Here is a 13,971-nt window from a genome sequence, read left to right as displayed (position 1 = left end):
TGTATATTGTACAGTATTTTGTATTTCTTTAGTGTTTTGTATATTGTACAGGATTGCTCATTATTTCTATTGGATAGTAGTCTGTTTATTTCAATTCTTAGTTTTATCTTTATTACCTCTTGTGTAATTTATTTCTATCCCATATTTGTTTTCACTACCGCACCTTAAATTGGAGTCCTTAATCTCGTTATATGCAAATATAATGACAATAAAGTCCATTCTATTCTATATCTCAATGTTACAAACAACACTGCACAGTTTTGGAGAGTAATACATCAGATAGTGATGATACAGTGCTGTGATTTCACTAAGGGCTCTCATAATGTTGAACAAATGTTTTTAAAATGTTGTAAACAGTTGTTTATGCTTTAGCTATAAACATATTTGATTTGCAATGAATGATTCCTACTTTGCATAAATGCATTTATCACGGTCAATTAATATTAATAAACAAGAGTTTACTGTATTTATTTGTAATTTAACCAAAAAGTAAATGTTTTGAATATAGTACAGGCGAAAAGTTTGGACACACCTTCTCCTCATTCAATGTGTTTTCTTTATTTTCATGACTATTTACATTGTAGATTGTCACTGAAGGCATCAAAACTATGAATGAACACAAAGAGGTGAAATAACTGAAAACATGTTTTATATTCTAGTTTCTTGCTCTGATTACTGTTCTGCACACTCTTGGCATTCTCTCGATGAGCTTCAAGAGGTAGTCACCTGAAATGGTTTTCACTTTACAGGTGTGCTTGAAGCTCATCGAGAGAATGCCAAGAGTGTGCAAAGCAGTAATCAGAGCACAGGGTGGTTATTTTGAAGAAACTAGCATATAAAACATGTTTTCAGTTATTTCCCCTTTTTTTTGTTAAGTACATAGCTCCACATGTGTTCATTTATAGTTTTGATGCCTTCAGTGACAATCTACAATGTAAATAGTCATGGAAATATAGAAAACGCATTCAATGAGAAGGTGTCCAAACGTTCGGCCTGTACTGTAAATTATAATCTAATGTTTAATGCATTATTGGATATTCTGTGTGGAGTTTGCATGTCCTCCCCGTGACTGCGTGGGTTCCCTCCGGGTACTCCGGCTTCCTCCCACTTCCAAAGACATGCACCTGGGGATAAGTTGATTGGCAACACTAAATTGGCCCTAGTGTGTGAATGTGAGTGTGAATGTTGTCTGTCTATCTGTGTTGGCCCTGCGATGAGGTGGCGACTTGTCCAGGGTGTACCCCGCCTTCCGCCCGATTGTAGCTGAGATAGGCTCCAGCGCCCCCCGCGACCCCAAAGGGAATAAGCGGTAGAAAATGGATGGATGGATGGATAATATTCACGTTTAAAAAGATACACAATTGCATGCAGTGCATTTATTTTTTTCTGTCAAAATGGAAAGAACAGATACATTTAGTAAGAAGAGATAAAGTATTTTATTATGCATATTATTACCATGCTTTTGTGGGCCAGATCTGGCCTTGAGTTTAAAACCTTTGCGTTAGAGTATTTTAACGTATGCTCGTTATCCTTTTCCTCTTGTCTTAGTTCAAATGTTCTTGTTTCCCCAGACGTACATATGTAGGCAGCATGCCGGGACGCATCATCAATGGTTTAAAGACAGCGGGGGTCAATAATCCAGTCTTCCTTCTGGATGAAGTGGACAAACTGGGCAAGAGCCTGCAAGGAGATCCTGCAGCTGCGCTGCTGGAGGTCAGCTTTCTTTCATCACTCGTGAAACTCTTGTCATTGCGCATGAAGATAAATGTCCTGTCAGCGTTGGCCCTTAGGAAGCTGTATATATACAGTTACAGACATTTTTTCTCTCGACTTAAACGACTTCTTTAAAGCTTCAGAAATGTTGCTCCCCAAGGTGCTGGACCCGGAGCAGAACCACAGCTTCACAGACCATTATCTCAACGTGGCATTTGATCTCTCTCAAGTGCTCTTTATTGCCACCGCCAACACTACAGCATCCATTCCCCCCGCCCTGCTGGACAGGATGGAAGTGCTGCAGGTGCCTGGTGAGTTGAGCTCCAAACATTTCATGTTGATGATTGTGTCTTTAGTGGTGTACAACTCATCTCAAACGAGTGAATGACAGAATCCACCGCAGATGTTCGACTGCATCTCCAATCACGATACATTACCGTATTTTTCAGACTATAAGTCGCAGTTTTTTTCATAGTTTGGCCGGGGGTGCGACTTATACTCAGGAGCGACTTATGTGTGAAATTATTAACATATTACTGTAAAATCCATCCATCCATCCATCCATCTTCTTCCGCTTATCCGAGGTTGGGTCGCGGGGGCAGCAGCCTAAGCAGGGAAGCCCAGACTTCCCTCTCCCCAGCCACTTTGTCCAGCTCTTCCCGGGGGATCACGAGGCGTTCCCAGGCCAGCCTTCCCAACATGTCCTGGGTCTGCCCTGTGGCCTCCTACCGGTCGGACGTGCCCTAAACACCTCCCTATGGAGGCGTTCGGGTGGCATCCTGACCAGATGCCCGAACCACCTCATCTGGCTCCTCTCGATGTGGAGGAGCAGCGGCTTTACTTTGACCTCCCCCCAGATGGCAGACCTTACCGTAAAATATCAAATAATATTATTTAGCTCATTCATGTAAGAGACTAGACCAGTGGTTCTTAACCTGGGTTCGATCGAACCCTAGGGGTTCGGCAGTGACGTGCAGGCAGGGCCTCACCTGACATCATCCATCCATCCATTTTCTACCGCTTATTCCCTTCGGGGTCGCGGGGGGCGCTGGAGCCTATCTCAGCTACAATCGGGCGGAAGGCGGGGTACACCCTGGACAAGTCGCCACCTCATCGCAGGGCCAACACAGATAGACAGACAACATTCACACTCACATCCACACACTAGGGCCAATTTAGTGTTGCCAATCAACTTATCCCCAGGTGCATGTCTTTGGAGGTGGGAGGAAGCCGGAGTACCCGGAGGGAACCCACGCAGTCACGGGGAGGACATGCAAACTCCAGGAAAGAAAAAAAAAGTAAAAAGAAAAAAAAAAAATTAAATTGTTATATGTATCCAGTGTTTATACTATAAAGTTATTTTGTATTTAACTTCACCAGTTTTAGATTATTTTTATTCAAAATCGCCGAATTTTCACATTTGCCGTTCAAATACTGAAAAGAGACGGTGCAGTGAGACTGTATTGCTATATGAATTATATTATACATTTATCTGTGTTGGCCCTGCGATGAGGTGGCGACTTGTCCAGGGTGTACCCCGCCTCCCGCCCGATTGTAGCTGAGATAGGCTCCAGCGCCCCCCGCGACCCCCAAGGGAATAAGCGGTAGAAAATGGATGGATTTCCATAGTTTAGTTAGCTGAGGTATATAATGTACAGTGTATTTTGTCAACAACTGTATGTGTGTAACGTATTTCTTGTGCTGAGCGATCATAAAACGGCTGCAAAAGACGCACTGGCTGAGGCTCCAGTAATCCCGCCTCCTGCACCCCCGCCGTAGAATTGTTGTATCAACTAAAGCCCACACTTAAACTTTCCACGTGCAAGATTGAATCTATTTAAAAAAGTTATTTCATAAGAAGCCAAAAAGTGCAAAAACAATAATGTTCGTGTTGGAGGAGTTGTGAATGACTGCAGGGCCACAACAGTAGGTACACCTGCAGACTGCAGGTGTATCTAATTCACAACTCCTCCAACACAAACATTATTGTTTTTGCACTTTTTGGCTTCTTATCAAATAACTTTTGTAACCTATTTTCATGGGCTTTCCTCTTTGTGATGTTAAGTTCCTGTTATGCGCTGTTATACAGTGTATGCCTTGAGCTCTTATTTTGAAGGCGCTAAGAGCGGAAGTGATGACACGTTGGAGTGGAGCGGAGGTTTTTGAAAGAAGGTAAATAAAGTGGTCCTCGTGTAAACTGGAGCCTCCGTGTTTGTTATTTTGTAGTTTCATACAGTATAGGCGACATTTATAAACCCTCGGTTACACTTTTTAAAATAGATTCAATCTTGCACGTGGAAAGTTGAAGTGAGGGCTTTAGTTGCGGCGCATGGACTTTATTTATAAGTAATGGTAAGACCATAATAACGTTTTTTTTATTAAATGTGCTTTTTTGTGTGCTACAGTTTGTATGTGTAAAGTTAAAGTTAAGTTAAAGTACCAATGATTGTCACACACACACTAGGTGTAATGAAATTTGTCCTCTGCATTTGACCCATCCCCTTGTTCACCCCCTGGGAGGTGAGGGGAGCAGTGGGCAGCAGCGGCGCCGCACCCGGGAATCATTTTTGGTGATTTAACCCCCAATTCCAACCCTTGATGCTGAGTGCCAAGCAGGGAAGAATGCTGGTATGAGCTTTTAAACATAACCCGTTAACTGCTGCCAATCAAATGGTGAATAAGATACTCTTTAGGGTTCATATGTTTGTAAATCTGACTGTGATGAAGTCAGTGCCTCACCAGCCATCAACCTCACCGCACGTCACTGGGGTTCGGTGAGTCGACCTCAGGGGTTCGGTGGAGCCTGCGCCGCGGAGGTCAAGACACACCCGACTCATCTTGTAAATAAAATCTTCTCCTTATCGGCGCACTATGGATACCCCCAAACAATGTTCCCTCTAATTTTCCATCTGATTTGCAGGTGTGTCATTTGTTGTGAGTTCATGCACTGTGTTAGTTTTGTTCTTTGAACAATGTTATGTCCATGCACGGTTCATTTTGTGCAACAGTAAAAAAAAAACATAACTTTGTCGTGAATTTGGAAAAAAAACTACATTTTATTTATCACTAAAGAAGGGTTCGGTGAATGTGCATATGAAACTGGTGGGGTTCGGTACCTCCAACAAGGTTAAGAACCACTGGACTAGACGTATAAGATTTCATGGGATTTAGCGATTAGGAGTGACAGATTGTTTGGTAAACGTATAGCATGTTCTATATGTTATAGTTATTTGAATGACTCTTACCATAATATGTTACGTTAACATACCAGGCACGTTCTCAGTTGGTTATTTATGCGTCATATAACGTACACTTATTCAGCCTGTTGTTCACTATTCTTTATTTATTTTAAATTGCCTTTCAAATGTCTATTCTTGGTGTTGGCTTTTATCAAATACATTTCCCCAAAAAATGCGACTTATATATGTATTTTCCCTTCTTTATTATGCATTTTCGGCAGGTGGGACTTACACTCCGGTGCGACTTATACTCCGGAAAATACGGTATACAGTTTGACACAGCCACTGCTAGGGAGGATTTTGAACCAGTGCATACATTCACTAATTGTCAGGAGGAGGACAGAGAGTCGAGGTCACAAAATTGGGAACGTTTTAAATCAGAAGTGTCCAAAGTGCAGCCAGAAGATATATACATTTAAAAAAAAATTTTATTGACCCACGACCTATTCTAAAGACAAAATAAACATGTTCCAAATTCAAACATTACACAAAAACTAAGAAAAAAATCAATGATGGCTTGGCATCGTTTGGCGTGGTTCCAGGATGCAGAGAAGGCAGCAGTTAAAGCAGGCGTCTTGGAAAATGTCGTAAGCAAAGCTACTAGTTACTCTCGATTAAATGTAGCAAAGCTACATGTAAAGCTCTCCCCACAGAATTGTTGTAAGAAACACGGCAAAAAAAGCTTGCTACATCAACACTACATATACAGTACAGGCCAAAAGCTTGGACACCTTCTCATTCAATGCGTTTTCTTTATTTTCATGACAATTTACATTGTAGATTGCCACTGAAGGCATCAAATCTATGAATGAACACATGTGGAGTTATGTACTTAACAGAAAAAGGTGAAATAACTGAAAACTTTTTTTATATTCTAGTTTCTTCAAAATAGCCACCCTTTGCTCTCATTACTGCTTTGCACACTCTTGGCATTCTCTCGATGAGCTTCAAGCACACCTGTGAAGTGAAAACCATTTCAAGTGACTACCTCTTGAAGCTCATGGAGAGAATGCCAAGAGTGTGCAAAGCAGTAATCAGAGCAAAGGGTGGCTATTTTGAAGAAACTAGAATATAAAACATGTATTCAGTTATTTCACCTTTCTCTGTTAAGTACATAACTCCACGTGTGTTCATTCATAGTTTTGATGCCTTCAGTGACAATCTACAATGTAAATAGTCATGGAAATAAAAATAAAAACGCATTGAATGAGAAGGTGTGTCCAAACTTTTGGCCTGTACTGTATATACACAGGTAAATATGTATCTATATTTAATGCACAACTTTCCACCAAACAAATAGGCAACAAATACATTCTCAATTTGATTGTTTATGATGATAAACACAAGCTAGAATCATGCCCGCTGTCTGGCTTTTTAACATTTCTTTTAACTTGCAAAGTTAAACACACAATGAGGGGAACAACACTGGAAACAAATTCAATTCAAGTCAGTTAACAATAATGATAATATTAAATAAACAGCAAAATATATACTCTCTATTGGAATGGAGACTTATCCGCATAGGATAAATGACTGTTTCAGCAAAAACCACAGTGACATTAACCTGGCCAAAGGAAAAGTGACTTATAGGCAAAATTCCAAAAAAAGTGCAGTTCCTCCTCAAACGTTGATTAAAATCATCATAATAGATATTAAAGAGAGGTTATTTTCTGTTTCTAATGTCGTCTTTAAGGGAGGACTGCCTCACACTTTTAAAACCACTTGAGGTAAACCAATGGCGTGTGGTTCAGTCTGTTTACACTCCAACTGTAGTTCTGACAGCATTATGCTGAAAGCTGATTGGTACATTTCCCGCTAAGACAAACCATTCCAACATTTGTTGGCTTGATTAAGCAGGAAAAAACGACTCAAGTTTGATTAAAATGCACCAAAAAGTGTGGAGTTTGCATGTTGTGTGGGTTCTCTCAGGGTACTGAGATGGGTAGGTTGTGAGTTCAAACCCCAGCCGAGTCATACCAAAGACTATAAAAATGGGACCCATTACCTCCCTGCTTGGCACTCAGCATCAAGGGTTGGAATTGGGGGTTAAATCACCAAAAATGATTCCCGGGCGCGGCCACCACTGCTGCTCACTGCTCCCCTCACCTCCCAGGGGGTGATCAAGGGTGATGGGTCAAATGCAGAGAATAATTTCGCCACACCTAGTGTGTGCGTGACAATCATTGGCACTTTAACTTGAACTTAACTTCCTCCCACGCACCTGGTGATATAAGCTGATTGACAAGACTAAATTGAGAAAAAGTATTGGTGAAACTCGACTGAGAATCCAACTGATTTTACAACATCATATCTCAAAATGTGTTCCAGGCTACACCCAGGAGAAGGTGGAGATAGCTCACAGGCACCTGATCCCAAACCAACTGGAGCAGCACGGATTGACAGCTGAGCAATTGCATTTACCAGCGGACACAACCAAGGAGATTATAAGCAGGTACACATAGGGCTGGGCGATATGGCCTTTTATTAATATCTCAATATTTTTAGGCCATGTCACGATGCACCATATATATCTCCATATTTTTGCCTTAGCCTTGAATGAACACTTGATGCATATAATCACAGCAGTATGATGATTCTATGTGTCTACATTAAAACATTCTTCTTCATACTGCATTAATATATGCTCATTTTAAACTTTCATGCAGAGAGGGAAATCACAACTAAGTCAATTTAGCAAAAGTGTATTTATTAAACAGTTATTAAGCAGTGGCACAAACATTCATGTCATTTCCAAACAGAAAGTGCAAGATTGTCAGAGACATTTTAAAACAAGCTATGAGTGCACTTTTGTGCATGATGTCACTAAGATGACTTATTAAAACAACACTAAATTAAAGTGCACTTTTTGTACAGAACGCCACTACAATAGTTTAAAACAAATAAAGTGCACTTTTGTGCATGATGTCACACAAGATATTTCAATAACTGTCGAATAAAAAGGTAATCAAATAGTGTATGTCCTTTGCTATGTGGTAGGTTCCTGCGGACGTTATGACCACTCCTCTTGACAAAATTGGTGCAGTTCAGCTAAATTGGTTGGTGGTTTTCTGACATGGACTTGTTTCTTCAGCATTGTCCACACGTTTAAGTCGAGACTTTGGGAAGTCTATTCTTGTCTTTGCAGTCTATTCCAGTGTTTTTCAACCTTTTCTGAGCCAAAGCACATGTTTTTCATTGAAAAACTCCCGAGGCACACCACCAGCAGAAAACATAAAAAAATGAAACTAAGCACCCAATATTGACAGTAAAAAGTCGTTCTCCCAATTGTTGGATATTAATTCAAACCATAACCAAGCATGCATCACTATAGCTCTTGTCTCAAAGTAGGTGTACTGTCACCACCTGTCACATCACGCTGTGACTTATTTGGAGTTTTTTGCTGTTTTCCTGTGTGTACTGTTTTAGTTCTTGTCCTGCACTCCTATTTTGTTGTTGATTGTCATGTCATGTACGGATGTACTTTGTGGACGCCGTCTGCTGCTCCACACGCTGTAAGTCTTTGCTGTCGTCCAGCATTCTGGTTTTGTTTACTTTGCAGCCAGTTCAGTTTTAGTTTCGTTCCGCATAGCCTTCCCTAAGCTTCAATGCCTTTTGTTTATTTTTGGTTTAAGCATTACCGTATTTTTCGGAGTATAAGTGGCTCCGGAGTATAAGTAGCACCGGCCGAAAATGCATAATAAAGAAGAAAAAAAAACATATAAGTCGCACTGGAGTATAAGTCGCTTTTTTTGGGGAAATGTATTTGATAAAAGCCAACACCAAGAATAGACATTTGAAAGGCAATTTAAAATAAATAACGAATAGTGAACAACAGGGTGAAAAAGTGTACGTTATATGAGGCATAAATAACCAACTGAGAACGTGCCTGGTATGTTAACGTAACATATTATGGTAAGAGTCATTCAAATAACTATAACATATAGAACATGCTATACATTTACCAAACAATCTGTCACTCCTAATCGCTAAATCCCATGAAATCTTATACGTCTAGTCTCTTACGTGAATGAGATAAATAATATTATTTGATATTTTACGATAATGTGTTAATAATTTCACACATAAGTCGCTCCTGAGTATAAGTCGACTATAAGTCGCAAAACTGCGACTTATAGTCCGAAAAATACAGTAGATACCTTTTTACCTGCACACTGCCTCCTGCTGCCATCTGCATATTGGGATCACGACAAACCATGTTCCCAACATCTACAAAGCAATTAGATACCTGCTGCCACCTACTGGTATGGAAGAGTATTGCACGACTACTCTGCCGAGCTCTAGACAGCACAGACACTCAACAACGGCACATTTGCGGATTATAATTACCGGTTAGCATAAAAAATGTTTTACCCAATTAAGTGAAATTATATAATCTCCCACGGCGCACCAGACAGTATTTCACGGCACAGTGGTTGAAAAACACTGGTCTATTCAATTGAATATAAGTTGAAAAGGATTTGCAAATCATTGTATTCTGTTTTCATTTACAAATTACCCAACGTGCCAACTTCACTGGTTTTGGGTTTTGTAAAACAAGCAATGATTTTTGCAGGTGAGCAGTGTTTGACCTCTCTCTATGGACATTATTTACCTGGACAGGTACACACGTGAGGCGGGCGTGCGCTCCCTGGAGAGGAAGATCGGAGCAATCTGTCGTGCTGTGGCTGTTAAGATCGCTGAAGGCCAAAGAGATTCCAAAGGAGAGGAACTGTCCCCTGAGAGTCAAACACAGCAGGCAGGTAAGATGCTGCAGATAAAGGACGTGCACACATTCTCTTGGCTCCTTGAGCTGCACTGCGTGAAATCTTTCACTCATTTCACACTCCAAGGAAGTATTTACAGCGTCGCAGCACGAAATATGTTCAAATGATATTGAAAGCCTAAACCTCAGGGATTAGAAGACACAAATGCATGACGTGAGCACTATTAGTATTGCAATTAGCAGAGTGGAACACAACTATTGGGTACGTCATGTGCTTCAAGGCTTTTGTTTAGGTTTTCAATGCCCGTTTTGAAGACATGAAGTAGTGACAGAGCTTTCTCTTTTGTCAATTGTTTTTGTTTTCTAAGGTTAGGACAGGAATACATTTCCATCCCAGGTGAGAGTCTATTAAGTCAGGGTTTTTCAACCATTTTTGAGCCAAGGCACACTTTTTTCATTAAAAAAAAAAATACGGAGGCACACCACCAGCAGAAAAGGTTAAAAAATGAAACTCCACCAGGTTGTTGTGCTTTATTTTGAGTATGTTGTTGTTTCCTGTGTGTAGTGCTTTAGTGTCTGTCTTGCGCTGTTATTTTGGTGACCCTTCATGTTTTGTTGGTGTTCTCCTATAGCAGCTTCACGCCTTCCTTTGAGTGCTATTGCCTGCACCTGCTTTGTTTTCGCAATCAAGACTATTTAGGTTGTGCGTACGCTATCCTTCTTTGTGTGGACATTGTTGATTGTCATGTCATGTATGGATTCTGCTCCACACGCTGTAAGTTTTTGCTGTCGTCCAGCATTCTGTTTTTGTTTACTTTGCAGCCAGTTCAGTTTTACTTTTGTTTCGCATAGCCATCCCTATGCTTCAGTGCCTTTTCCTAGCGGGACTTGCCTTTTGTTCATTTTTGGTTTAAGCCTTACATACATTTTTACCTGCACGCTGTCTCCCGCTGTGCCCTGCATATTGGAATCACGACAAACCATCCTTGACGCGTTCCGACTTCTACAAAGCAATGAACTACCTGCTGATATGGAGTTTTACATGGTTACCCTGCCAAGCTCTACACAGCACAGGCACTAGACAACGGCACATTATTATAATTATTCAATTGCAAAAACTATTTTTGGACCAATTAGGTGAAGTTGCATAATTTCCTATGGCACACCAGACAATATCTGACGGCACAGTGGTTGAAAAACACTGTATTAAGTGTTAGATGGGTGAAGGTACCAGATTTTGTACTTTTATAGGCACCGACTGAACAATGGCAACACAACAAAACTCTTGAAACAAGGCCCCATGGGATTTCACACTCACTGACCGCCCAGGTACTCGCAGTGTTCCCGCTGCAGCAGCAGCACAAAGTAGTAGTTGGTTACCCTCGGTCTGTTGTTGATTATTACTGCGCTGCTGTTTGTGGAAAAGAGAGTAGTGGCAGATCAAACCACTGCTCATTTAACCTGAAGAGATGTGGTTGTACTGTATTTTTCGGACTATAAGGCGGACTTAATATACCTTCATTTTCTCAAAAATCGACGGTGCGCCTTATAACCTAATGTACGACATAATTCTGGTTGTGCTTACTGACCTTGAAGCAATTTTATTTGATACATGGTGTAATGATAAGTGTGACCAGTAAATGGCAGTCATACATAAGAGATATGTGTAGACTGCAATATGATGGCAGTAAACAACACCAAAACTTTAAATGTTCCATTGAAAATATAGAACATTACACACGGCACTCATATTGCGTGCATCCGCCTTTTTAGTCCGTCCCGACCCCACAGTCGATAAGCTTCTTCTTTATGTGGCATTCATCTTCCGCTGCGTGCGTGCGAATAGATAACCCGGCCCTCGGCCACATTCTTTTAACCCAATGTGGCCCCCGAGCCAAAAAGTTTGAGGACTTCTGTGTTAGATGATTCCCATGCAGGAACTCCAAGTCTAAATGTAGTTTTTCATTGATGGCATCAGTATTTGGACCGGACACAAAAGATACTGTATCATCTGCAATGTTTTGCTGTGGCAGTGGCGCCCTGAGGGGAATTTTATATGGTGCAACCCTTCATCTGCAATTTACATATGCTTACAAAATAAATATAATAGTATTTTTTGCGGTTCTCTTTAATTTATAAGATAACGTGTCACCCAGTTTACATGCTGAACAAACTACAATTAAATACTGTACAATTAAAAAAAAACAGTACCGGTACAATACAATGTAAATAATAGAATAAAACATTTAAAATATTCCACAGAATAACTGTAAAGAGAAGATACATTCACACTATGCAATAACTATATACAAAAACATGTCATCTACTAAGCTGCATGCATAGTATCCTAAAAAACACGTTTTTTTCTGATACACACTTTTATTGTCATTACAGTGAAATGCTAGCCGATGCAAAGAAGCAGTAAACTGCAGTTTAGTTGTAGGAATACTGAGTTAAGAAGTATTGTTAATACTAACAATGTGTAATAATGCGCATGTTAGCAAATCATCATGATGTAATTACACGAGTACCTCAGCTTATGAGTTCAGTTCAATGACCGAGCTTGTACACTAAAATCAAATCATCATCGCTCATTGAAACAAACGGTGGTATTTACGCATGCATAAAAAAAGAAAAACGTGCTCTTGTCTTACATAAGGATTGTGAATGATAGACAGCACATTGCCATGCGGTATGCTGACATGATCAGAGTGCAGACGCGTTCCCACTAATTCTACGGAAATTGCCAATGCGGTGGGCAATATTCAAAGTGGCAGTCTAAAATTGTGGCATTTTGTGGATGTTTAGGCGGTATTTTCACATGCTTTGGGGACTGTAAATACAGTTGGATATGGTTTAACGGATACAATGAAACACAGTTCATATAAAGTCAACTTGTTTATCCATTAGATTGGTACTTTAATATAATTATACTGACGATGATCTTCCCCCTTATTGTAGCCCTGAGGTTGTGCGCCCTTTAATTCATGTAAAGTAATAATCATTAATTGAAGTGGGAACGTTGTAAAACTGCATGTGAAAATCTATTCTCCGAGAAAGAGTTTGATAAAGCAGATTATTTATTTATGGAAATATATTTAATAAGAGGCAATGGGAGTCAGATAATACTTTGACATCATTGCTGTTTTTTTAAGTTTATTTTAATTTATGCAAAAATGAAGTTGTTGCGTAAAACACCTTTTATGTTAGCTACCTCTCTTTGTTTATAATGTCTATTTTCTGCTGGATCTACTATCTATTTTATGCTGCAGCTGTTACATATACTGTAATATTGTACATGGTAATTGTTATATATTGTATATATGATATAAACATAATATAATATATCATACTGTACATATATGTAAATATTACATATATGTTATATTTTATAATGCTACTAATGTACATTTTTAGTCTATTTTATACCTGCATTGTCCTTTCCATCCTTTGTAACTGTGCTACTGTGTGAAACAATTTATTTTGTGGATCATTAAGTATGTCTAAGTCTAAGTCTAAAATATGATACATTTGTAACTAGAGATGTCCGATAATGGCTTTTTTGCCGATATCCGATATTCCGATATTGTCCAACTCTTAATTACCGATTCCGATATCAACCGATACCGATATATACAGTTGTAGAATTAACACATTATTATGCCTAATTTTGTTGTGATGCCCTGCTGGATGCATTAAACAATGTAACAAGGTTTTCCAAAATAAATCAACTCAAGTTATGAAAAAAAAAATGCCAACATGGCACTGCCATATTTATTATTGAAGTCACAAAGTGCATTATTTTTTTTTAACATGCCTCAAAACAGCAGCTTGGAATTTGGAACATGCTGTCCCTGAGAGAGCATGAGGAGGTTGAGGTGGGTAGAGGGGGGTGTATATTGTAGCGTCGTGGAAGAGTTAGTGCTGCAAGGGGTGCTGCGTATTTGTTCTGTTGTGTTTATGTTGTGTTACGGTGCGGATGTTCTCCCGAAATGTGTTTGTCATTCTTGTTTGGTGTGGGTTCACAGTGTGGCGCATATTTGTAACAGTGTTAAAGTTGTTTATACGGCCACCCTCGGTGTGACCTGTATGGCTGTTGACCAAGTACGCCTTGCAGTCACTTGTGTGTGTGAAAAGCCGTAGATATTATGGTTTACTGGCACTCTGTACTTATCCCTACGACCGTGTACCACTCCGTGCAGCGGCGTTTTAAAAAGTCATAAATTGTACTTTTTGAAACCGATACCGATAATTTCCGATATTACATTTTAAAGCATTTATCGGCTGATAATATCG

The 13,971-nt window shown here is 39.8% G+C and overlaps 1 protein-coding gene across 1 annotated transcript in view; it reads left to right on the top strand.

The window, feature by feature from the left end:
- The window catches only part of lonp2 (lon peptidase 2, peroxisomal), a 65,350-nt gene that overhangs the window by 34,029 nt on the left and 17,350 nt on the right, over positions 1-13,971 (top strand). The window contains exons 10-13 of the mRNA XM_061970264.1: positions 1,572-1,713; positions 1,874-2,024; positions 7,281-7,404; positions 9,573-9,712. Coding sequence (XP_061826248.1) covers positions 1,572-1,713; positions 1,874-2,024; positions 7,281-7,404; positions 9,573-9,712 — 557 coding nt within the window. The remainder of the gene's footprint in view (positions 1-1,571; positions 1,714-1,873; positions 2,025-7,280; positions 7,405-9,572; positions 9,713-13,971) is intronic.

The sequence above is a fragment of the Nerophis lumbriciformis genome, linkage group LG10, assembly GCF_033978685.3.
Source record: "Nerophis lumbriciformis linkage group LG10, RoL_Nlum_v2.1, whole genome shotgun sequence".
Taxonomy (NCBI): domain Eukaryota; kingdom Metazoa; phylum Chordata; class Actinopteri; order Syngnathiformes; family Syngnathidae; genus Nerophis; species Nerophis lumbriciformis.
The sequence above is the reverse complement of the archived record's forward strand: the minus strand, read 5'-3'. Positions and strand labels throughout refer to the sequence as shown.